The 23302-nt window shown below is 35.9% G+C and overlaps 1 protein-coding gene across 4 annotated transcripts in view; it reads left to right on the top strand.

Annotated features, from left to right (window-relative positions):
* LOC113114313 (sodium bicarbonate transporter-like protein 11) overlaps positions 1 to 20637 on the top strand; it is a 62670-nt gene extending 42033 nt beyond the window's left edge. For 3 of the 4 annotated variants that reach the window (XM_026281224.1, XM_026281222.1, XM_026281221.1), the window contains exons 2-20: positions 1311 to 1361; positions 2065 to 2181; positions 2706 to 2749; positions 3520 to 3739; positions 3878 to 3959; positions 5247 to 5370; positions 5581 to 5784; positions 7745 to 7829; positions 7942 to 8067; positions 9540 to 9653; positions 9745 to 9877; positions 11427 to 11500; positions 13139 to 13361; positions 14532 to 14638; positions 16761 to 16926; positions 18053 to 18226; positions 18359 to 18554; positions 19885 to 20054; positions 20357 to 20637. In XM_026281224.1, the coding sequence (XP_026137009.1) occupies positions 1358 to 1361; positions 2065 to 2181; positions 2706 to 2749; positions 3520 to 3739; positions 3878 to 3959; positions 5247 to 5370; positions 5581 to 5784; positions 7745 to 7829; positions 7942 to 8067; positions 9540 to 9653; positions 9745 to 9877; positions 11427 to 11500; positions 13139 to 13361; positions 14532 to 14638; positions 16761 to 16926; positions 18053 to 18226; positions 18359 to 18554; positions 19885 to 20054; positions 20357 to 20423 (2430 nt within the window). In that variant the 5' untranslated portion in view covers positions 1311 to 1357 and the 3' untranslated portion in view covers positions 20424 to 20637. The remainder of the gene's footprint in view (positions 1 to 1310; positions 1362 to 2064; positions 2182 to 2705; positions 2750 to 3519; positions 3740 to 3877; positions 3960 to 5246; positions 5371 to 5580; positions 5785 to 7744; positions 7830 to 7941; positions 8068 to 9539; positions 9654 to 9744; positions 9878 to 11426; positions 11501 to 13138; positions 13362 to 14531; positions 14639 to 16760; positions 16927 to 18052; positions 18227 to 18358; positions 18555 to 19884; positions 20055 to 20356) is intronic. The other variant, XM_026281223.1, reaches the window with a different exon arrangement.
* Positions 20638 to 23302: the final 2665 nt, after the last annotated feature.

Raw genomic sequence — 23302 nt, 5'->3', positions numbered from 1 at the left:
TTCAGTAATTCAACTCACATTGTGAAACTTGTGTATTAAGTCAATTAAATGCACACATACTGAAGTAGTTTAAGTCTTTGGTTCTTTTAATTGTGATGATTTTGGCTCACATTTAACAAAACCCCACCAATTCACAATCTCAACAAATTAGAATACTTCATAAGACCAAAAAAACCACACCATTTTGTGAATTGTTGGCCTTCTGGGAAGTATATTTATTTATTGTACATGTACTCAATACTTGGTAGGAGTTCAGAGCTGGTGAGTTTGCTGGCCAGTCAATCAGACCAACACCATGGTCATTTAACCAACTTTTGGTGCTTTTGGCAGTGTGGGCAGGCCATTTGTGGCCAAATCCTGCTGGACAATGAAATCAGTATCTTCAAAAAGCTGGTCAGCAGAAGGAAGCATGAAGTGCTCCAAGATTTCTTGGTAAACAGGTGCAGTGACTTTGGTTTTCAAAAAACACAATGGACCAACACCAGCAGATGACATTGTACTCCAAATCATCTCAGACTGTGGAAACTTAATACTGGACTTCAAGCAGCTTGGGCTATGAGCTTCTCCACCCTTCCTCCAGACTCTAGGAGCTTGGTTTCCTAATGAAATACAAAACTTGCTCTCATCTGAAAAGAGGACTTTTCACCACTGGGAAACAGTCCAGTTTTTCTTCTCCTCAGCCCGTGTAAGACTCCTCTGATGTTGTCTGTGGTTCAGCAAATTTCTCGACATGTCTGTGTGTGGTGGCTCTTGATGCCTTGACCCCAGTCTCAATCCATTCCTTGTGAAGTTCACTCAAATTCTTGAATCGATTTCTCTTGACAATCCTCATAATGCTGCAGTTCTCTCGGTTGGTTGTGCATCTTTTTCTTCCACACTTTTTCCTTCTACTCAACTTTCTGTTAACATGCTTGGATACAGCACTCTGTGAACAGCCAGCTTCTTTGGCAATGAATGTTTGCATCTTACCCTCCTTGTGAAGGGTGTCAATGATTGTCTTCTGGACAACTGTCAGATCAGCAGTCTTCCCCATGATTGTGTAGCCGAGTGAACCAAACTGAGAGACCACTTTGAAGGCTCAGGAAAACTTTGCAGGTGTTTTGAGTTGATGAGCTGATTGGCATGTCAACATATTCAAATTTGTTGAGAACGTGAATTGGTGGGTTTTAGTTAAATGTGAGCCAAAAACATCACAATTAAAAGAACCAAAGACTTCAACTACTTCAGTCTACTTCACCTTGAAATATATGTAGAAATGCATGTGCACGACAGTGTTTATGTTGATCATTTGAGACCTGTTTCTTCCACAGACACTTCATCACCTGGGCAGACAAGAAATGGCCACCCGTTCCAAAGGATGGGTGAGAACCAAACATTATTTAAATAAGATTTACCATGTCAAGTTCAGTTAGCAAGCTCTCTGTTAACTGGCAGACAAACAAAACAGGTTTACGAAGGCTGAGAGTGAGATCTGACGTGATAAATACTTTAAGCGGAAACGTCTTGATCATACGATCATGAATTTATTAAATATAACCGGCTCAAATTCACCGTAACGCACAGTAAATAGCATCAGACGGCGAGTAAACAGACTTCACAGTGCATCACCCCAACAGCTGCAACCTCAGTTAATTCCTCACGTAGTTTAGCTCATGTCATGATTATACTCTTCCATGCAAAGAAAGAATTTATTGGGACAGCTTTGGTTATATTGCTCCGTGTGCCTGGTTTTGTGCAGGTTTCTCTTTTATGAGGCCATGGGTGCATTGTGTAGCTTTAACAGATGGTGCATATATTTTTTTGTGAGGGGGATGCATCTGCTGTCATGCCATAAATAGCGTTAAATAAATATTTCTACGCTCGAGATGAAAACGAGCTTGATTCATTGAACAGGAAGTGAACACCTCTCAGCCTCCATATACAAATGCACAGTGCTATATTTCATCTACCAGCTGCAAAAGGTCACGTCAAACCCAGTTAGGCAGGGAAATGAGATTATAATAATCATCTTAAAGCTAAGAAAGGCCTACTTAAGGAGCTCTATTGTGACATGTGATGTCTCAGATCTGCGAGACGCGGAAACAGAGGACAGCGGAGAAGAGATCCAGAGGAAAGGAGACGCGCTCCCCGTCCAGACGGACAGAAGTCACTACGAGACGAATGTTCAGCCGAGCATCTCAGGTCAGAGCGTGTGATGCATCTGAGCGCTGGTTTGGATCTGTGTGTGTTTGTGGCTCAGATAAAATTCTCTTTGGGAGTACTTCAAAAATCTAAAAATAAAATATATCATTGTGATCGTTGCCTGAGGTATAGAAGGATCCCGGCAGTCTCATCCATCTGCAGCAGAAATTCTCTGTGTTCACTTCGGGCCTTAAAAACAATCAGTATTGTTTTCCTATCTGGGCTGATGTGTTTACGGCACTGGGGAAGCAGGCTGTGCCAGGTCTTATTCTTAAGTGACTGCGGTGTCAGGGTTCAGGGACCACAATGCTCTTCTGACGTGTCTGTGCTGCAGACTTGGAGACTCTTTGACTATTTATAACCAGTGAGACATAATACAGAGGGTTCAGGGCTCCGAGATAATGAATGAAAACACATCGTCTGGGAGGCCTGGCTCAGTGCTATGTCCTTCAAACTCATGCATCCATGTAACAGCACAAGGGTTTTAACAATTTATCACTTTCCCCCCCTCCTCCTATGAATAGACGCTGATGCTTCAGGATTTGGCCTTCTGCATACATCAAGAAGAGTAAGGCTTTCTTACTAAGGCTCTTTCATCATTTACATCCGTTGTTTAATTGATGTATTTATGGTTGGGCTTTCTCGGTCATGAATCGCTCTCATTTTTATGGTCTAAAGTAATGCGATGGAACTCATAGACATTATAAATGTACACTTTTAATTCTGACAAGTCTTCCATGCTCATCAAGGATGTGTGCAATAATACAATAATATAATAATTTGGAAAAATAATATTTAAATGTCTTTTCTATTTTAAAATTTCTGCTATTTATGAGCTGAATTTTTAGCATCAAGTTTTTACTGTATTTTTGATCAAATAATGCATATTCAATATGCAAGCCACAAACAATACCATTAATAATGGGTAATTTATTTCAATTAATTGGTTTGTTTGGTTTTTATTTAAAAATAATTGGTTTTATTTAAAAATAATTAAAATTATATATATATATATATATATATATATATATATATATATATATATATATATATATATATATATATATATATATATATATAATAAAAAATAAATTAATGGATTTACTGATTCAGAATCACTCGGTGGTCCAGGAAAATAAATATCTAATAATGTTACAAACAAACACAGATGTTTTTGGTGAGCAATGCCATTGGGTTCGCTTTGAATAAAATGATGTGTAAATGTAATGCAAATGCCTTGAGAATTGGTTTAAATGAAGAACCAAATTCAAAGAATCATTGATATACAGGCTTTTCCTTGCCAAGCGACCCCTTTAGAGCTGTTCTTTCCTGCTGCAGTATGTGAAGCTGGTGGATTTCCAGGAGGAGGTGAGAGCTCACAGGGATCTGGATGGGTTCTTGGCGCAGGCCAGCATCCTGCTGGACGAGAGAGCATCCTCCCTGGATGAAGTGCTGCGCAGAATGCTGGAACATGTGGCCATGGATGGCCAGGGCTGCTGTAATGCAGAGGAGGTCATGCACGCTCTGTTCACAGACGCCGGAGGACAGGAGGCCAACGGTGAGCAGCGGGCCGTCTGCCCCAAAGGTCACAGGTCATCTAGTCTAGCAGTCCAGGGGATGAGCTTAATGGATGAACCACTGTCTTTAAATAAAATCATGAATGTGTTTTACTGTATTCTCTCTCTGTCTGTTGAAGTTCACTTGTTGACCGAGACCATTCAGGGAGTGACAGCGACAGCCACTGGAGTTCGCTACCAGCAGTCCTGGCTCTGTGTGCTGTATGTAGAGCTTAAACATCAATAACTAAGCACTTAAAAATACATACCTACATATCTAAGCCATATGTTGTGCACCTGCCAGTTTTTTTCTTTTTCCAGTATGTTTTTGACTAGGGACCCTGTTACATCTTAAGCCTATAATATAGATGCATATGCACATGCATGCATACTTTTATGTCTATTTATGGTGCTACCATTAAAATAATAATTGCACTTTGTTTATATACAGTACATTTACATACAGAAATTGATTTAACCGTTGGCCAAATGTTTTTTTTTAATGCTTTTTAATAAGCACTGTCTTCTGCTCACCAAGGTTAGGTTTATTAGATTAAAAATACAGTAAAAATTTTAATATTGTGAATTATTGATCAAATTTAAAATAATTGATTCTGTTTGAATATATTTTAAAATGTAATTTATATTCATTATGGCAAATATGATTTTTCAGCATTATTAATCCAGTCAAGAAACATTTCTTATTTTTATCACTGATGAAAACTGTTTTTTTTTTTGCTACTTAATGTATTTATGATGCATTGCCATTAACAAGGTTATGATATGTGCAAAAAAAGAAAATTCATATTCATATTTTTATTTGGCAAGGATGGCATTAAATCAATCTAAAGTGACAGAAAAGACATTTATAATGTAAAAAAATTTTTTTTTTCAGATAAATGCTGTTCAGTGAACTTTCTATTCAACAAAGCATCCTAGGCACAAAAATATATATAATGCAGCAAAACATTTTTAAACGTTGACAATAATTAGAAATGTTTTTGATCATCAGATCAGCATAAGAATGATTTCTGGAGGATAATGTGACACTAAAGACTGGAGTAATGATGCTGAAGATTCAGCTTTGATCAAAGGAATCAATTACATTGTACAATATATTCACATAGAAAACAGTTATTTTAAATTGTAATAATATTTCAATTTTTTTCTGTTCTTATATTTTTGATCAAATACATGCATACTTGGTGAGAATTCTTTTAAAAACAAACCAAAAAAAAATCTTTTTACAAACTTTCTGCTGCCAGTTTATATTAAGTACCCTATTTAAGTTAGAAAATGGCAAGTGAGATGTGCACAATTATTTATTTGACACAATTTTACTTTGAACACAACAATACATGCCTAGAAGCAATCAAGTAAGTACATTTATTGGCTGATGCAGATAAACTAAATATGATCAGCCGAGCCTATCTATCTGTCTATTTAATCATTTATTCACATTTAATCATATATATGTCTGATTAAAAACATGTGCCCTTCTGCATTCAGCTGTAATGTGAAGAGTCTTCAGAGACGCTGCGTCTGTGTTTCGCGTCTGGAGCGGCCGCAGAACTGGGGCGTGAACTGCTGCGAGGTTCGCTACGTTATCCTCATCCTGGCACCGCCTCGCACAGTAAGCTTCTCCTTTCACTTCTCATCACCTAGAGTGACAAAAACACACATTTTAATTATCCCTGCTGTGTGCTAATTTGCAATGGTTTCAAACCGTGTCAAAGTTTACGCTTAAAGTCTTCGGTTTCAGTTCAATCTGTAGTGTTACTTTTAGCATCTCAGATCTATTTTAAGCATCTATTGTAATTTTCATCTTCCGTATACCCTACAGAAAAGCACAAAGACCGCTATAGAGCTCGGCCGCACGTTTGCCACCTTGTTCTCAGACATCTCGTTTAGACAAAAACTCCTGGAAACCAAGACCCAGGAGGACTTCAAGCAGGAGCTGGTGATTCAAAGACAGCGGCTGTCCACTGCCATCCAGAAACCCTCGCTGGAGGAAGAGACCGACCCATACAGCAACAAACCACTCAAGGTCTGGAGCCGAGAAGGACTCGGCCGACCAATTATCTGCTCAGTCTGCCTTTTAACTTAATGTTGGGTTTCTCTGTGGGCCGTGAAGTGCAAACTTCACACACACACAGTTCTCACATTATGCTACACTAGTGATGCAACCATAGACTGTAAAGAAATATGGACGTAGTGTCCGTGACGTCACCCATAGACTCCTCATTAGCGGTTTTGAAGCCTAAAGTGTGTAGAGCGGGTCTCCCGGATAATCGAAAATGGGCAAAAAGGCGGGAGCTGATTGCTGAAGCCACGCCCACCTAGTGCGACGGCATTGTCAGCAGCGGCAATCCACCTGTCACTCAAGTGGCCACGCCCTTAATTATGCAGAACTTTAAGTCTTAATATAATTTAAACGGATGAGTTTTAAAAAGATTCACCCCCCTCACAGTTGTCAAGAAGGGCAAAATTAGCAATATAGACCAAAATCTTTTTTTGAACCAGGCTGTAAACATTTTTTTTTCTGCTGTAAAGTTGGGCATTGTAACATGGGGAGTCTATGGGACTGACTCCCTTTTTGCAGCCAGCCTCAAGCGGCCAGTCGATGAATTGCAGTTTTAGTCACTTCCTTATTGGCCTCACGAGAGAGAGCGGGAGGTTGCTGCTCGGGTGCAACCCATCACTGAACTCATCATTTTAACATCTTTGAGTCTCGGATTGAATCATTTATCAAAAATTTAATTTGTTACTTATAAAACACTTTAAGTACTTTGATACCATGGCACAAACTACTGGACTAAATAATATTAAAGCTCATAAACATCATTAAAGACAACTGAAAATACAGTAATAAAATAATACCAAATACACAAAGATGAATGCAGTATAAATAGTCAGTTACATTAGTATTCATGTATAGAAATCTAAAAAGTGTGAAATAGGACTATAGTGTTCAGTGTATAAATTAAATACTGATTACACTTTGTTAAAGCTGTGTTTTGTTGTTTGATTGGCATTAATGACACAGACAGCAGCAGGTATTTATAGGCTGCTGTCTCTTTAAGACCAAATGCGCGAACAGAATATACCGACATACATCAGGTTTCTTTCTCAAAGTTTAAAGGTGCTGTAGGGGAACTTTTGTAAAAAAATTATTTTTTACATATTTATTAAACCTGTCATTATGTCCTGACAGTAGAATATGAGACAGATAATCTGTGAAAAAATCAAGCTCCTCTGGCTCCTCCCAGTGCTCCTATTGCCATTTGCAGAAAGTCATGTGCTCAAAATTATTGCTAGGGACTATTTAGTAGTCGATGGATATTGGTAGGGACATGTCATAGCATGCCTACTAAACAGAATTTTTTTTTTTTTTTTTTTTTTTTTTGTATTATTTTAAAACTGCAACTTTTTTCTCTCTCTTTAACCTCAGAATTGTTGACCAACAAAAATGTACCCAACAGTTAAAATCATGAAACATCATGAAATGATTTGAACACTGCCGTAATAACGCTGAAAAGCAGCTTTGATAAGTTTACAATATATTTAAATAGAAAATTTATTTTAAATGATAATAATATTTCAAACAATTTCTGTTTAATATTTATGTGATTAAATAAATAAGGCCTTGATGAGCATAAGACTCTTTTTCAAAAATAAATAAGCATCTCCTTTTACTGAACATTGGTTGTTTTCTTTAAAAATTGCTAAATCTCTTTGTAGTAAGTGTAGGTTGTATTCTGTCACAGGGATTATGCAATTATTTCAGAGATTCAAGAACAGATTTTCCATTATATTTCTTTTTGTACTGCATAATAAGAGTTATAACATTTCAGGCGCAGCTGTTTTGATGTGGCATCTGGATCTCAGATAAATTACAGTTTCCTATCTTGTGATATTTTACAACAACACTTTTTTTGTTAAGGTTTACTTATGCACTTAAGATTTTAAGCATATTTTTCCACTACTAAATCTCCTTTTGTACGCAGGTAAAAGATTTCCTCCGAGCAGGTCGTGGGGTTTATGAAGACCTGTGCCGCAGGCTTCCCTTGTACCTGTCGGACTTCACAGATGGCGAGTCTCTGTTTCCCTCAAGGCTCTGGTTGACTTCACTTTAACTAAAAATATCAGAAATCTCTCTGTTGCTGGAGCTGAGGTGTTTGTCGCTGTGTGGTTCTCTCTCCAGGTATTCTGGACTCTAACAGATCTTTGTTGAAGTACACCACAACAGCCATCTTCCTCTACATCGCCATCCTGCTGCCGGCCATTGCGTTCGGTTCTCTGAATGATGAGAGCACGCGAGGAGAGATAGGTCTGTGCTTCATCATTTATAGTCATTAGCTGATGGACCACCTTGGACCAGAAACACCATTTTGGGTTCCTTTTAGTGAACGGTTCTCAAAAGAACCATTTTTTCTTTTTCATTGTTACATTTTTCTTGGTACGATTTAAAAAATAAAGATTGCAAAAGGTGGTTTTCACAGTGATGAAAAATTTTCCAAAGAACATTTCAGAGAACAGTCCTTAAATAAAGGTTCTAAAAGGTTTATTTTTTTTTATTTTTTTTTTGATACCTTAGAATTACAATTTTGGGTTCCTCTTTGGGTTTCTGTTTTTGTAAACATTTCTTAACTCTCTGTGCCTATTCATTTTTGGGTTTACACTTTGTAGCTTTTCAAGTCCGAAGTGACCGAAGCCTTCAAATGTAACTCAGGAAAATCAATATAAATGTAATGCATATTTTTGTTCAATAATATTTTTGGTTGTTATTTAAAATTCTGAGGGGATTTTTAAGGTAGCTTTTTACGATTTATTTTTCTGCTGTCATTTTATTTGTTATTTTTTGCTACAGTACAAAGTGTTATTTTTCACATTTTCGACGCTTTAATCCTTTAACTTCCACATCCACATCATGTCCTTGATTTTTTGTGTGCTCACATAGCCATGTGTCAACAAGTGTGATCTCAATTCGATTTATTTCTGTCAAAAGTGACTGAAGACACCCTGACAGTTGAACAATCCAAAAACCTTTTCTGCTATAAAGAAATTTTGTGAACTGTAAAGTTTTTACACTCTCAAAAATAAAGTTTCTTCATTGGCATCAATAGTTCAATCAATAACCTTTCACATCCATTTCAACTTTCCATCGCACAAAAGGTTCTTTATAGTAGAAACATCTTCAGATTTCTAGCTCTTTCCCTGCCTTATTTTTTTTATTTTTAAGTTGCCATCCACCGTCAGCATTTCTGATCATTTGCAAAAGTTTCATGGTCCCCAGAATGTTTTACTCTATGAATATCTGAACATGCAGTGTGTCAAAGCAAAGTACTAGAGCCTCTGCTTACAAAACAAATCTAGTTTCATGCTTTTTTTTTTTAAGGTCAATATTTGATTGTGGGTAAGTTTCATACATAACTTCAAATAAAAAAAAAATGTTGAGAAAATCGTGTTTTTTGCAAGACTACATCAGGATGTGATTTAGATTGATGATCAAAGTATAGATGGAGTGGATCCTCCTAAGCTTTGTCGACATTTCATTTGGTAACGTTAGGCAGTTTTGTTAGATTATCACACTATTTTACATTTCCATCTGTTTGTTTCTGCTTCTTCTATGTCTGTGTTCTCAGAAAAATAAGGTTTCTCAGGGAATTGATCTCTGAAAGGTCCTTTGAGAAACCAAATCGTCTATGACATTGCTTTGATAACATCCTTTCAGAACTTTTGTTTTAAGAGATAGTTTACCCAAAAATGAAAACTCAGTAATTCATAACCTTTTCTTTGCAGATGTCCAGAAGACTATCGTTGGTCAGTGCATTGGAGGAGTGATTTACTCTCTATTTGCTGGTTCTCCACTGGTCATTCCTCTGACCACTGCACCTCTGGCCATCTTCATCAGCGGTGCTGTATCTCTCTTATGAAGACCGTTGAGCTGACCGTCTCTTTCAGAGGCCTTTACAGTTGTTTTCTCTCTTTTGTTTGCATACTGCAGTGATCAGAGGCATCTGTGATGACTACGACCTTGATTTTCCTGCTTTCTACGCCTGCATTGGCCTCTGGAACAGTCTGTTCCTCATACTGGGAGGCATCTTCAATGTCAGCCTGTTTATGAAGCTCTTTAAACGGTCAGTGGAGTAGTACAATCTGTGTATCTGCCAGGAATGTGATTTTATATCAACTTTTATATTTTGTGACCTGAGAAGTACAGTATGACCAACATGAATTAGATAAATAGAAAAGAAAAATAGTTTGGTGGTAAGAGGTGAGGGACTGTTTGAAGACTGAAATCACAAAACGACCTTGAACAATTACTAAACAAACTGCAATATGTAAATTAAATATAATATGCATTAACTGAATCACAAAGGCTGCGATTGAATTATTTAAGAATATAGTCTGCTGCGCTGCATGCATCACAATGAGAAGCGCAGAACTGTGGGTTTGTTAGTTTGTTTTTTGTGCAGGATTACATTAGATGCTTCTCCACACAAAGTCTGGATTGCATTTAGAAACACAAGATATGACATATGATATATTTACAAATTGTGATGAGGATCAATTATTAATTTGTTGTCAAAAAAGCTCTACAGTTTCTTTGTGTTCCCAAACTCTGAGGTTTAACAGTTGAGGTTATTGTAATTTTACTCGTGTAAAAAAATTAAAAATTAAATATATATATATATATATATATACATATATATATATATATATATATATATATATATATATATATATATATATATATATATATATATATATATATATATATATATATATATATATATATATTGCCATTATTATTTTCATTATTTACCATTTAATACAATTTAATTATTAACATTTTATAATTTAATAAAATAAAATTATATTTTGAATGATTATTATTATTTTTTATTATCATTGTTATTATTATCTAAACTGGTTCCGTAAATACAACAGAATGTGTCTTGAAACAGCTGAAGTGCTATAAATATATATGTATATATATATATATATATATATATATATATATATATATATATATATATATATTTATATATATATATATGACAAACAATACATTCTCCTCCTTTTTTTGTGTCTGTAACTGATCACATGCCTAATGTGCATATTAATTTTATATTGTTCATATCACTAACCCCAAAACTTGTTCTGCACCATTTGCACTGTATGTGAATTGTTGAGAAGTATGCTATTATGTTAGTTTTCTAAGCAATTGGATCTACGATTTTGGCCGGGCGGATAGAGAAAGTCCCATAAACACAGGCACAGAACGCATATCTTGAGATTAGACTTGGGGGTAATTTTCAATGTTTTCGGTCAGTATGCAACTAGCTAGAACACACAAAGCTAAATCCTTCTTAAAGCATCGAAAAAACTTGCTGACAGCCAAAAAAAAAAAACCAGAAAGTTTTACACAAACATGCACCTCACTCATCTGCTTGAGAAAGTGCAACAATCTAGTTGTCTTTTATTGATGTATGAAATCCCCTCAGGCAGACACCACATTCTGATATGACCTCTCTGTAGCATAAACATCCATCACAAATCTGTGCTGTCCCGTCGTGTGTGTGGTAATCTCTGTGCCTTTTTGTTGTTATGTCTTGGTTTGTGCTCTGTTGCTTTGATAAAAGGGAAGATCAGTTGTTCACTGTGTGCTATGTGTCCTCTCAGCTCCACAGAAGAAGTGATAGCTTTGTTCATCTCCATTGCCTTTGTGGGCGACGCTTTGAAAGGCACCATAAAGAGTAAGTTCAGAGCTCTGATATGTATAAGGACCACAGGCATTGCTGAAACTAATACTCAAACTAGAGCAGGCTTGTGATATCTCAGAAATAAATCATTAATGATGATTTAACAACAGGGACGTGAGTGAGAAAGAAATGGGGAGAAAATGTAAATGTCTTCTTGATGCATTTTGATGTTAGAATATTGTTGATGATATTTCCGTTTGGTGTGTTTTAAAGAGATAGTTCACCCAAAAATGAATTATTTACTTACTTCAAATCAACATCCTTTGTTCTGTGATGCACAAAAGATATTTTTCAGAATGTTAGTGACCAAACGTTTGGACAAAGAAAAATAAACATGGGGACATTTCTCAAAATATAGAATGACATAAGGATGAGTAAATTATGATTTTTTTTTTGGTGAACTATGCCTAAGCAATACTGTAAACAATACTGTACCCAAAACCCCATCATGGCATTGCAAACCTGTAATTTTATCCCATTTCGTGGAACACAAAAAGAGTCGTTTAAAGTAAATGTTCAAGCAGCTCTTTTCCAGCTCTATTCAGTGAAGTTAAATCAAAACTGGGGCTGCTAAATTCCAAAAATAATAAAATGATCCATAGAGTAACATAAAAGTTTTCAGCAAATAGTGGGGTAGGTGTCACACATGATCAAAATTAGCAAAAAAATTATATATATTTATTGTGATTTTTCAAATAGGGATAATTAAACCATATTCTGCTTCTTGTTGTTACCTTGGCTGGTTTAGACCAGTGATGAATAAATAAATATGACACTAAAACCGTCCCTATCTTAATGAATGATTAATTGATTCATTTATTCAAATGATTTGTTCGAAACGGCAGATTCATTTAGAAATGTAGCAACTGGGTGACTTTATGAATGAATCATCGATCAATGATTAATGAAAAAAAAAAAAAAAAAATGAATAATTTATAAAACGAAACACCACCGTGTTGCTCTTAGATGCACAAATGTTCTGATCCGGATTTGATTAGAGCTATTTTCATGGTCAAAAAAATAATAATATATTGTGTGCAAAATATAACTCACTCAATATTAGCTTCATTTTTGTTGAACTGTTATATAATATTAATATCCCATTTGCAATCAAACTCACACACTAATTTTGTGTGTGTGACATTATGTAACTATGTAAATTTAAAAAACAAAAAGCCATACAGGGATATTTTTGCTTTCATATCTCGTATTAACTGCATTCTGATATGCTTTATCACATAATAAATGCTTTTAGACTCTCAAGACATTTTTTTTTTTTTGCAAAGTGGGGGGCATTCTCCATAATGTTAGCTCACATATAGCTAAAACATGATAATTCATGCACACCCCTATAATAGGGTAACTTACATTTTAGAATTATTATTGCTTATTGCTTTCATTGAATGGAAAAGAGCACCATGAACATTCTGCCTAAGATCTCTTTTTGTGTTTCAGAAAAATCAAATACATTTGGAAATCCACCGTCAGAGAGACTAAATTATGACAGATTTGTTTCTTTTTTCTTTTTCTTTTTTTGTTGTTGTGGTTGCACTATTATTTTTTATTTTTATAAATATATATTTATTTATGATTCACTTAATTGCTGTCCACTATATGTTCCTTTTCTCTCAGTATTTCATAAATATTATCATGGCCTTACACTAGTCAATGGAAGCACAGGGGAACTGCAAGGTCTGGGTGTGATCCTTCATCAGGGATTGAATGGAACAGAGTATGGAGGCGGCTCACTGCCTGCAACAGTGGTTCTGTGCACCAGGGAGCGCCCTATTCTTTGCCTGCTGCTGATGCTGGGAACACTGTGGCTGGGCTATGCCCTCTTCCTCATCAAGAGAAGGTCATTATAGGCTAGTTAACTCAGTTGCTAAAGCTTGGTCTTCTGATCTAACATACTTGATTTAAACTAAACTGGTTTCAAATAATACAGAATGACCTGGCTTCAAAGAGAGCAGATAAAACAGTAAATAATGGTCATATAACTGTGGAGGGCTGCTTCCACCACTGAATAAAAAAATAAATAGAAAGGGAATATCCAAAATAAAAGTTTTTGTGCATGTGTACTGTCAATTTATTATGTAGGCCTATATATAAATACAAACACATGATGCATATATATATCTAGAAATATAATAGCATAACTGTATATGCATGTAAACATTTTCCAAATATATACAGTATGTTGTTTATCTATATATACTGTACATAATAAACACAGTGCACATAAATCATGCAAACAAAAATTTGTAAATCACGATTAATAGTTTGACTGCACTATTTTTTATTTATGTTTTTTCCCCCTTCATTTTGTTTGATATAAACTTGCAATTCAGAGTTTGAAATGTAAACTCAAAATTTTGAGAATTGCAAGATTTAAACTTGCAATGCTTTTTTTCTCAGAATTGTTGGTTTATATCTTTTAATTTTGACATTTCTTCTAGAATTGTGTTTATATCTTGCAATTGTGACTTTGTAAGTCGTGAGTCATAAAGTCAGAATTGTGTGATATAAATGTATTTAATTTAATTTATTTATTTATTTTTGCATTTGCTAGTTATAAAGTACAGTTCTGAAAAAATGCAAGATCTCATTATTCTGAGAAAAGTAATCAGAATCACAAGATATAAACTTTTGCAAGTTTATATCTCAAAATTCTCACAATTGCGTGTTTTCTGACTTCATTCTGACAATTCGGAATTTTGACTTCTAGCTCACAATTACCATTTAAAATCATGCAACTCTGACAAAAAAATGAATGAAATCAGAATTGCAAAATTAGTCAATTCTGATTTTATAACTTGCAATTACAATTTTACCTAATTCTGAGAAAAAAGTCAGAATTGCGATTTTATATCATGTTATTCATATATATCATTATGTCATGCAAATCATGCATAGTAATTGCGTATTGTGAGTTAAAAAGTTATTAATATTTTTTTATGTATTGGCGGAAATTGGCTTCCATATATTACTCGAGGTTTACATTTTCTACTTTCCTGGTTCTTTCCAGCCCATTCCTGCATGCAAAAGTCAGGGAGGTGGTGTCAGACTGTGCATTGCCAATATCTGTGGTCATCTTCTCCTTCGTGGGCTCCTACCTGTTCATCGACATTCAGCGTGAGTCCTCATTGAGAAAAAAAACCCTTTATGATCATGTAGTATTTTTGCTTATATCAAAATGATCAAAAATAGACTCTGGGTTAGGTGCGATTACATCCCGCGGTAATTTAATTATTATTCAACCCATCAGTATTCAACCAAACATTATTATTTACCTGCCATACTGTAATTCCAAACCTGCATAACTTTGCACAAAGGGAAATGATTAGAAGGATATTTAATGAAAATTAAGACTGACTCACATTTTTGTACGTTTTACATAAAATACCTTGTAAATGTTGTTATATCGTGTGCTGCAAAGATTACTTACCTAACAAAATTGTAGTTAGTAATGTAATCCATTATATAATATAATTTGACTACTTTTTGATTACTTTTAGATTACAGTACTTGTGACCTAACTCATTTTAGCACATTGATTTAAATAGAACAATATTGTACCATCTTCATATAAAAATACAAATTGCGCACACGATTTGCTAATTAGTTCCCCCTGATTTGCTATTTCGTTCACTCGATTTATAAATTGCGCGCACGATTTACTAATTAGTTCCCTCAATTTACTATTTCATTCACTCGATTTATAAATTGCATGCACGATTTACTAATTAGTTCCCTCGATTTGCTACTTCGTTCACTCGATTTATAAATTGTGCCCACGATTTACTAATTAGTTCCCGTGCGCACAATTTAGGCAATGGAAGGCAATGGTACTCGTGTGCACGTTTTAGTACATTGAGGGAACGAATTAGTAAATCGCACGCACAATTTCTTTATTTTTTATTGCATGTCATGTTCTCCGTAGATTTCGAGTATTTTAAAATGTAATATAGACGGTTTCATCGGGCGCACGCGCGTGGACCTAAGTTAACTTCCGGTCTGTTGGCTGCAGTGCCTTGCCTTCTACAAACAGAAGTGATGAGTAGACTGAAGTTGGGCTCAGGTGGTTGTGCTGAGGGATGTGTTTCCCATACATTTATTTATTTTTGGAGACTCGCCACAATTTTAAAACTGATTGATTTTCAAAAAGGCTTCATTGAATAAACATGAGTAACGTACTGCACTTGTATTAATAATAATTCCTTACATTTATATGTTTAAAAGTGACAGTGAAAGTGACGTGACATTCAGCCAAGTATGGTGACCCATACTCAGAATTTGTGCTCTGCATTTAACCCATCCCAAGTGCACACACACAGAGCAGTGAACACACACACACACTGTGAGCACACACCCGGAGCAGTGGGCAGCCATTTATGCTGCAGCGCCCGGGGAGCAGTTTGGGGTTCGGTGTCTTGCTCAAGGGCACCTAAGTCGTGGTATTGAAGGTGGAGAGAGAGCTGTACATGCACTCCCCCCACCCACAATTCCTGCCGGCCCGAGACTAGAACCCACAACCCTTCGATTGGGAGTCCGTCTCTCTAACCATTAGGCCACGACTTCCCCACGATATTTTTAAATATCAAAGCGAGGCACAGGTGTTTTTATATCGCTGTATTTCTGAAGGAAGACTTGCATGTTATATGCCTGATAAAGCAGCGTGTGAGTGATCAAAAAATTATTATCAAAAAATATCTACTCTAGAGGGACTTGGCTGTTGTTATTTATTCTATTTGGAAGTCTACCGGAAGTTAAGTTAGGTCCACAATACAGGCACGTGCAGTAACGTTTGTCTATGTTGTTGCTGTTGAAACCGTCTATAATCTAATTAAATATACCTTATTTTTGGAATCTGATTAAGTAATCCAGATTGCATATAATGTGGAAGTCTCAGGTTTCTATAGGAAGTGAAGAGTCTAACAATTGACTTTTTTTTATTAAAAGGTGGGACTTCCATTACTAGAGCTGCCATATTGCATGTTGCATTTTCTCCCATTCACAGCAATGCCAGTAACATCTGTTAGATATTGTACAGACTTTGATTCAAACCTGGCACCTCGAAACATGTCACAGCAGGACATCCTGATCAATTGGCATTGACGTCAAACCTTTCGCAATCCATTTTGAGGTGACAGGTTTGAATGTGATTGAAGGCTTTGGCAAAGTGAGTACATATTTGCAGAACTGTCATTTGTTTGGTGAACTTTACATTCATTCCTTCAAATATGTTCATCCACAGTTCCAGTTTTCAACTACCAGAATGAAGCCCTATTCAAAGTAGCAGCTTTTGACCAGCTGACAGGGATGAACGTATTAAGTGCATGTGGTCTTGGCTTTCTCCTTGCCTTGCTCATCTTCATTGACCAAAATATTGTGGTGTCCCTCACCAATGCCCCAGAGAACAGGTATCCATGCAGAAAATCAGTACTATGTGAATCAGGAAAAGTCATATTTGCAGTGTTGGGGAAATTACTTTTAAGAATATACTTTTAAATATCTAAAGTCATTTTGGCTTATTAGTATGGTTTAATTTGGATCAACGAAGGTAAGCAGCAAAGACATTGGTCCATCAAATGGAAATGAATACATATAAAGAATATTTGTGTTTTTTAACATATTTAATTATTACAGGTTTGTGTCAGATTCTCAGTCTGCACTTGCGTTGCACTGTTTTTATCCATTTTGAGAGATACTGAATCTTTGTGTTTTTTTGTAAGTGAGATGAATGCACATTGACATTTAGTCTAGATCTACAGTAACATCATGTTCAAACAGCGCCTCTGCACTTACTCCCCGTTTCTCTCAACATGAGGACAGGAGAGCAATCAGCCAATAAATGGGAAACAAAATGGAAACTGCTTTTACTTATTTGAAAAGGTAACTCAGATATTTTCTTGTACAGTAAATCAATGCATTACTTTATGCATAACTTGAAAAAGTAATCTGATAACATAACTTTGTTATGCGTTACCCCCAACACTGCATGTGTGTCCCTGGAGCACAAAAGCAGTCATAAGTAGCACAGGTATGAATAGCCAACAATACACTATGTGAGTCAAAATGATCAATTTTTCTTTTATGCCAAAAATCATTAGGATATTAATTAAAGATCATGTTCCATGAAGATATTTTGTAAACCTCCTATTCTAAATTTATCAAAACATATTTTTTGATAATTAATATGCATTGCCAATAACTTCATTTGGACAACTTTAAAGACGATTTTCTCAGTCTTTAGATTTTTTTGCACCCTCATATTCCAGATTCATCAACAGGAAGCTTGTTTATTCAGCTGTGGGATGATGCATGAATCTCAATTTCAAAAAACTGACCCTTATGACTAGTTTTGTGGTCCAAGGTCACAGATTTGAGTTTTAAAATTAAAAGTTTGTTTCCATGCTTCTGTGCCATACCTTCTCTATTTGCTATAATGATGTTTTTTTCAGAGCTCAGTGAGCCGTCATTCACAGTCTCAGAAGATGCTGAGGGGATGCCGTATGATCTCTTTTGGTGTGTGTGCATGTGTTTCAGACTGCTAAAGGGAACGGCGTACCACTGGGACCTGATGCTCTCTGGGTTAATCAACATCCTGATGTCAGTGCTAGGTTTGCCATGGATGCACGCAGCTTTCCCACACTCCACGCTTCATGTGCGTCAGCTAGCGCGGGTGGAACAGCGAGTGGAGGGGGGCCACCTCTACGAAACGTGATCGCACGCACCTACCGTCACACTTAGAGAACATGATACCAACAGATGATGTTTAAATATGAGAGTGTGAATAACACATCAAGTGTGATTAACCGGAGTTGTAAAACACGTCCTTGTGTGCACCTGCAGGATAGTCAGCGTGAAGGAGACGAGACTCACCTCGCTGGCTGCGAACATCCTGATTGGTTTGTCAGTGTTTTTGCTGCCGGTGCCTCTGCAGTGGATACCGAAACCCGTTCTCTATGGCCTTTTCCTGTACATCGCTCTCACGTCTATTGATGGAAACCAGATGTGTGACCGAATGGCCCTTCTGCTTAAAGAACAAGTAAGCCTCGAGAGCCAGAAGTAATCATTCGGTGGAGGATCTTTGTTGTAAAGTTTTTCAATACAAGTTTTATTCGCCATTAAATTGGTCAAAAGTGAGCATTAAGACATTTATAATGTTTCAAATAAAAGCTGTTCTTTTGAACTTTCTGTTCATCAAAGAATCCTGAAAAATGAAATGCATCAGGCTTTTCACAAAAATATGAAGCGGCACAACTGTTTCCATCATTGATTATAATCAGAAATGTCTCTTGAGCAGCAAATCATAATGATTTCTGAAGATCATGTGACACCGACGATGGTGACAATACAGTTTTTTTTTAAATTGTAATAATATTTCACAATAATACTGTACTTCTAATCAAATAAATGTATCAGTGGTGATCATAAGAGACTTCTTTCAAAAACATTTAAAAATCTTAGCCGCCCCAAACATTTGAAGAGTAGAGAAGAGCTATTGGGGATGAACTGGACATAAGGAACAACACTGGGACTTTTCCTGGTATAAAACCAATTTTTTATTTAAATATGAAAGAAAAAAGAAAAAAAGAAGAAAAAAGCATTTTTAAAAAAGTTCTTAGGCCAATTTGTACTACACCATTGTGTGGGGAAAAATGCATCGTTCTTCACTGATGTCTGTTCAAATTAACCACAAACTGTATAAAGTAGTCGATGAGTGACACTGTATATTAAGAGCACCATCCATCACAACACAAGTTAATAAAGACACTTAATAAAAACAGTTAAACATTCATTGTAACTTAGTTTATTTAAAAGCTGCACATGTTCTTCTGGGTTCAATCCAAGTCTCCAGATCACTCAGTATTTATCAACAATACATCATTTATTGTGTAATTTAATAGTGCTGGCTTCACAACCCCAAAGGAAAATCAGTATAAATCACTATACTGTACTATAAGGTGAAGTGAGGGATTATCTGTGGTTGTATAGTTAAAAATCCTAGGTTGTTACATAATCCCAATCTATTCCAAAACAATGCGGATTTACAGCTTTAAAGTCATCATGAAATCATTAACAATTTTAAAGTAATGTGACAAATTTTTAAGGTTTTGTACTAGATTTGTGCTTACAAGACATATCACAAGTCAAACACCTGCCCAAAATTCAACTCTTTATAACTGTATGTTTAAGATCAAGTATCTTCAGTGTCGTTTTATGTGTTGTGTTCAGCATAAACAGACCATCAGCTTTTTGCTGGAAATTCTTCTTGGTTCGTGTATTAGGAAAGTAAATACGATTATGTTAGCTACATATGTTGATAATACACAAATCTGTCACTGATCATTCTTATCTCAATCTGCGTTCCCAAGACGTCGTATCCACCCACGCACTACATCCGCAGAGTGCCTCAGAGGAAGGTGCATTATTTCACAGGCCTGCAGATGGTTCAGTTGATCATCCTGTGTGCGTTTGGGATGTACCCTCTGCCCTATATGAAGATGATCTTCCCTTTACTCATGATCATGCTCATTCCAATAAGGTATGTCATAGTTATTATATCAGAGTGGGAAAAATAGGTACAATGCTGTCAAAGTACATCTTTTAACCCTTTTTACCCCTAAATGGTTTTAGTAGTTTTGAAAGGATATTGTACCTTTTTATCTGAGAGTGTATATTTACAATGTCTTGAAGATTATAAGAAAGCAGCGTGTCTGCTGTTTACTGTTTCTGTGTGCATAACGTCTGTCACACAATGCAGATTTGGTATCCTGGCAGTTTTTATATAGTTTAAAGGGGTATATGTATATGCATATATGCCATAACATAACACTTTCTTTGCAGGAACTACTTGTTGCCGAAGATCATTGAAGCAAGGTACCTGGATATCATTGATTCTCAACACATGTAGACGAACAAATAAAAAAAATGGACGGTTTAGAAACATAAACACTTTTAAAATGCAAGGGGGAAAGTGCATTTCCTATTTGTATTCTTGTTAGAAAACATGGTTTTATGGCTGTGATATGTGCATTCGATGTGTTATGAATTCATTCTTTATACAATTGTGCCTGACATTTTTTATTTATTTAGCGGAATCATAAACTCTTATTTTTTTTCCTCCCATGATTCTCAAGTGTCTCTTTGTTCAGTCACAGCGTGTATCTGGCACTGGGATATGTGGTGAACAGTATTATTATTATTTTATTTCGCTATCTGAAACTGCACACAGAAATATTTGCAGATCAAACCCATTTCATAACAAAATCTCAGCACATCTCATGTTCAGGTTTTATCATTTTAACTCTCTGATGCCGGATGCCTCTACTGTAGACTGATCTTTAAAAGCCCATCATCACCAACACAACCACTGACTCTTACACATAATACTTCTCTTTATATTTTTTTTTCTGTTTATTATATAAAATATTAATTCACAATGACTGATGAAAATAGTGAGGATGCAACCTCTGCATGCACCATTATTCTCTGTTAAATGTGCACCAGTTTCAAAATACATGAATGCATCATTGTGGAGAAGAAGATCTTGTTTTGACATAAAGAATATATTTATTTAATAGATTCGATTAAATATTTCATGCATCAGAGAGAAATAAGTATAATCATTCTGACCTACTTTTTTTGAGAGCAGCAAATCAGTATATTAGAATGATTTCTGAAGATCACGTGACACTGAAGACTGCAGTAATGATGCTGAAAATATATTGGTTAATATATTCCGACTTTTTGATCACTTTTAGATTACTTTTGACCTAAAAGATATTAAATTCGATGTTATCAACATCATGAAGTGTATTAAACATTACATTATGCCAGGTTTTTCCAAACTGGGGTTCATGTATGAACTACAAGAGGGTTTGTGAGTTGATAAAAAATATGTAATCATCGTATCATATGTATAAAACATAACCATAATCTGATTATGAGAATTTCAAATGTAAAAGAATCATTTACATGTACCTTTTTTTTTTTTTTTTTTTTACATGTAATCTGTTACTACCCAGCAGTGCTTTAAGTGGCCCAAAAGAGGTGCTGGTACTATATTATAGCCAAAAAAAATAAAAATCTTTTCTTTTCTGTTTTTTTTTTTTTTTTTTTTGATGACTCCTCTCATCCCCTGAGGTAACAACAACTATACTGAAGGGGTTTTATATACAGCAGTCAACAGGCAACCTTAATAATGAATCCTTTTATTAGTTTGTGGATTTGCTTGAGCTAGAAAGAACTACTGAACATAAATAAAATATGCAAAAAAGATGACTCAATGATTCATGCTCCGAACTCCCGAACTGACTCAAATGATTCGCGATCCCGCTACGAACTCCCGAACTGACTCAAATGATTCACGAACCTGCTCCGAATTACCGAATTGATTCAAATTATTGCCGATCCCCAAACGGACTCAAATGATTCGCGAAGCCGCTCCGAACTCCCGAACTGATTCAAATGATTCGCGATCTCCAAACTGACTCAAATGATTCGCGAACCCGCTACGAACTCCCGGTTCAAATGATTCACGCTCCATACTCCGAACTAGGAAGAATTAGGAAGCGTGCATTGTGAAGGGCACTCTGAAAAGCGGCAGCGCAGGCTTAACACAGATGTCCAAATGAACGTACCTGTACGCTAAAAGCACGTTCTGGGCGCACGGAGAGGTGGTGGTACGCTCGAGAGCTATATTTGGAAGTGGCGGTACCGGTGTTCCGGTGAGTTCAGTTCCCCTGTTTCCCCTTCGGCGCATGCGTGAATTGCTGACGTCATGATTTCGAAGCGGAAAATGTGTGCTTTTTTTATCCCAAACGTCAGTTTCTGATGTTATTTCCTACTTTTCATCCACATAAGGTAAATTTCACGTTGTTTGTCAAAAATATTAGTAGAATGTATTGTTTTTGGAGGTTTTATAGCTCAGTCTTTCGCAGTTTAGACTCCAACTTGTGAAACTGTACAACAGCGTCAAGTTAATAAACGAATTTCGACAGGCGCTTATATTATTATTATTATTATTATGTTGTTGTTGTTTGTCTGGGTTGTCACACAACCTTATGTTTTCTATAAATAAACAATATTGCGGTGTGTACTGGCCCACTTAAAGCACCGCTACCCAGCATTGCAAATTAGTGATTTTAATATTTGTTTCCAACAGTTTGTGTTGCACCACATTGACTGTATTTAAAATGAATGCAACTAGTTTTGCTACTGATTTACATTAAAGCTTGCATTGTTTGATAGCAGATTAAAAATGCATTTAAACTTCTAGATTTCCCTTTGTTTTAATATTTATAGAGCAGATTTTAAGAATGGCACATGATGCGCCACAATGATTGTGATTCATCTGAAAGTTGTGTATCCTAGCAACACGTGAATATTAGCCCACCAGTGGTGAGCATGAGCTCAGAGGAGTCAAGAGGACTTGTGTACCGCAGACTGATGTTGTTCACATGTAATCAAAGGCAGGTCTCTTAAGACACAAGCTTTGAGCAGCGCTGCAGGGATGCAATCACCTGTGCAAGCCTGACTAAATAAAGGATTAAAGACATTTCCATACCTTCATGTCATTCGCAAGAAGATTTGTGTAGTAGTGTAGTGTTTTTGAACCGTACTATAGTAAAGTACTTGAATTAATTTGTTGATGTCATTCTGTAATATAACAACTATAGTAATATAAATATATTACTTTACCCAAATTTTCTACAACTATAGGGAATATTATACTATAGTAACCTACAGTTTACAGTAGTAAAAATTAAAGTATACCACGATATTTATTAC

Source organism: Carassius auratus, chromosome 14, assembly GCF_003368295.1.
Source record: "Carassius auratus strain Wakin chromosome 14, ASM336829v1, whole genome shotgun sequence".
Classification (NCBI taxonomy): domain Eukaryota; kingdom Metazoa; phylum Chordata; class Actinopteri; order Cypriniformes; family Cyprinidae; genus Carassius; species Carassius auratus.
This window is presented reverse-complemented; position numbering and strand designations above follow the sequence as displayed.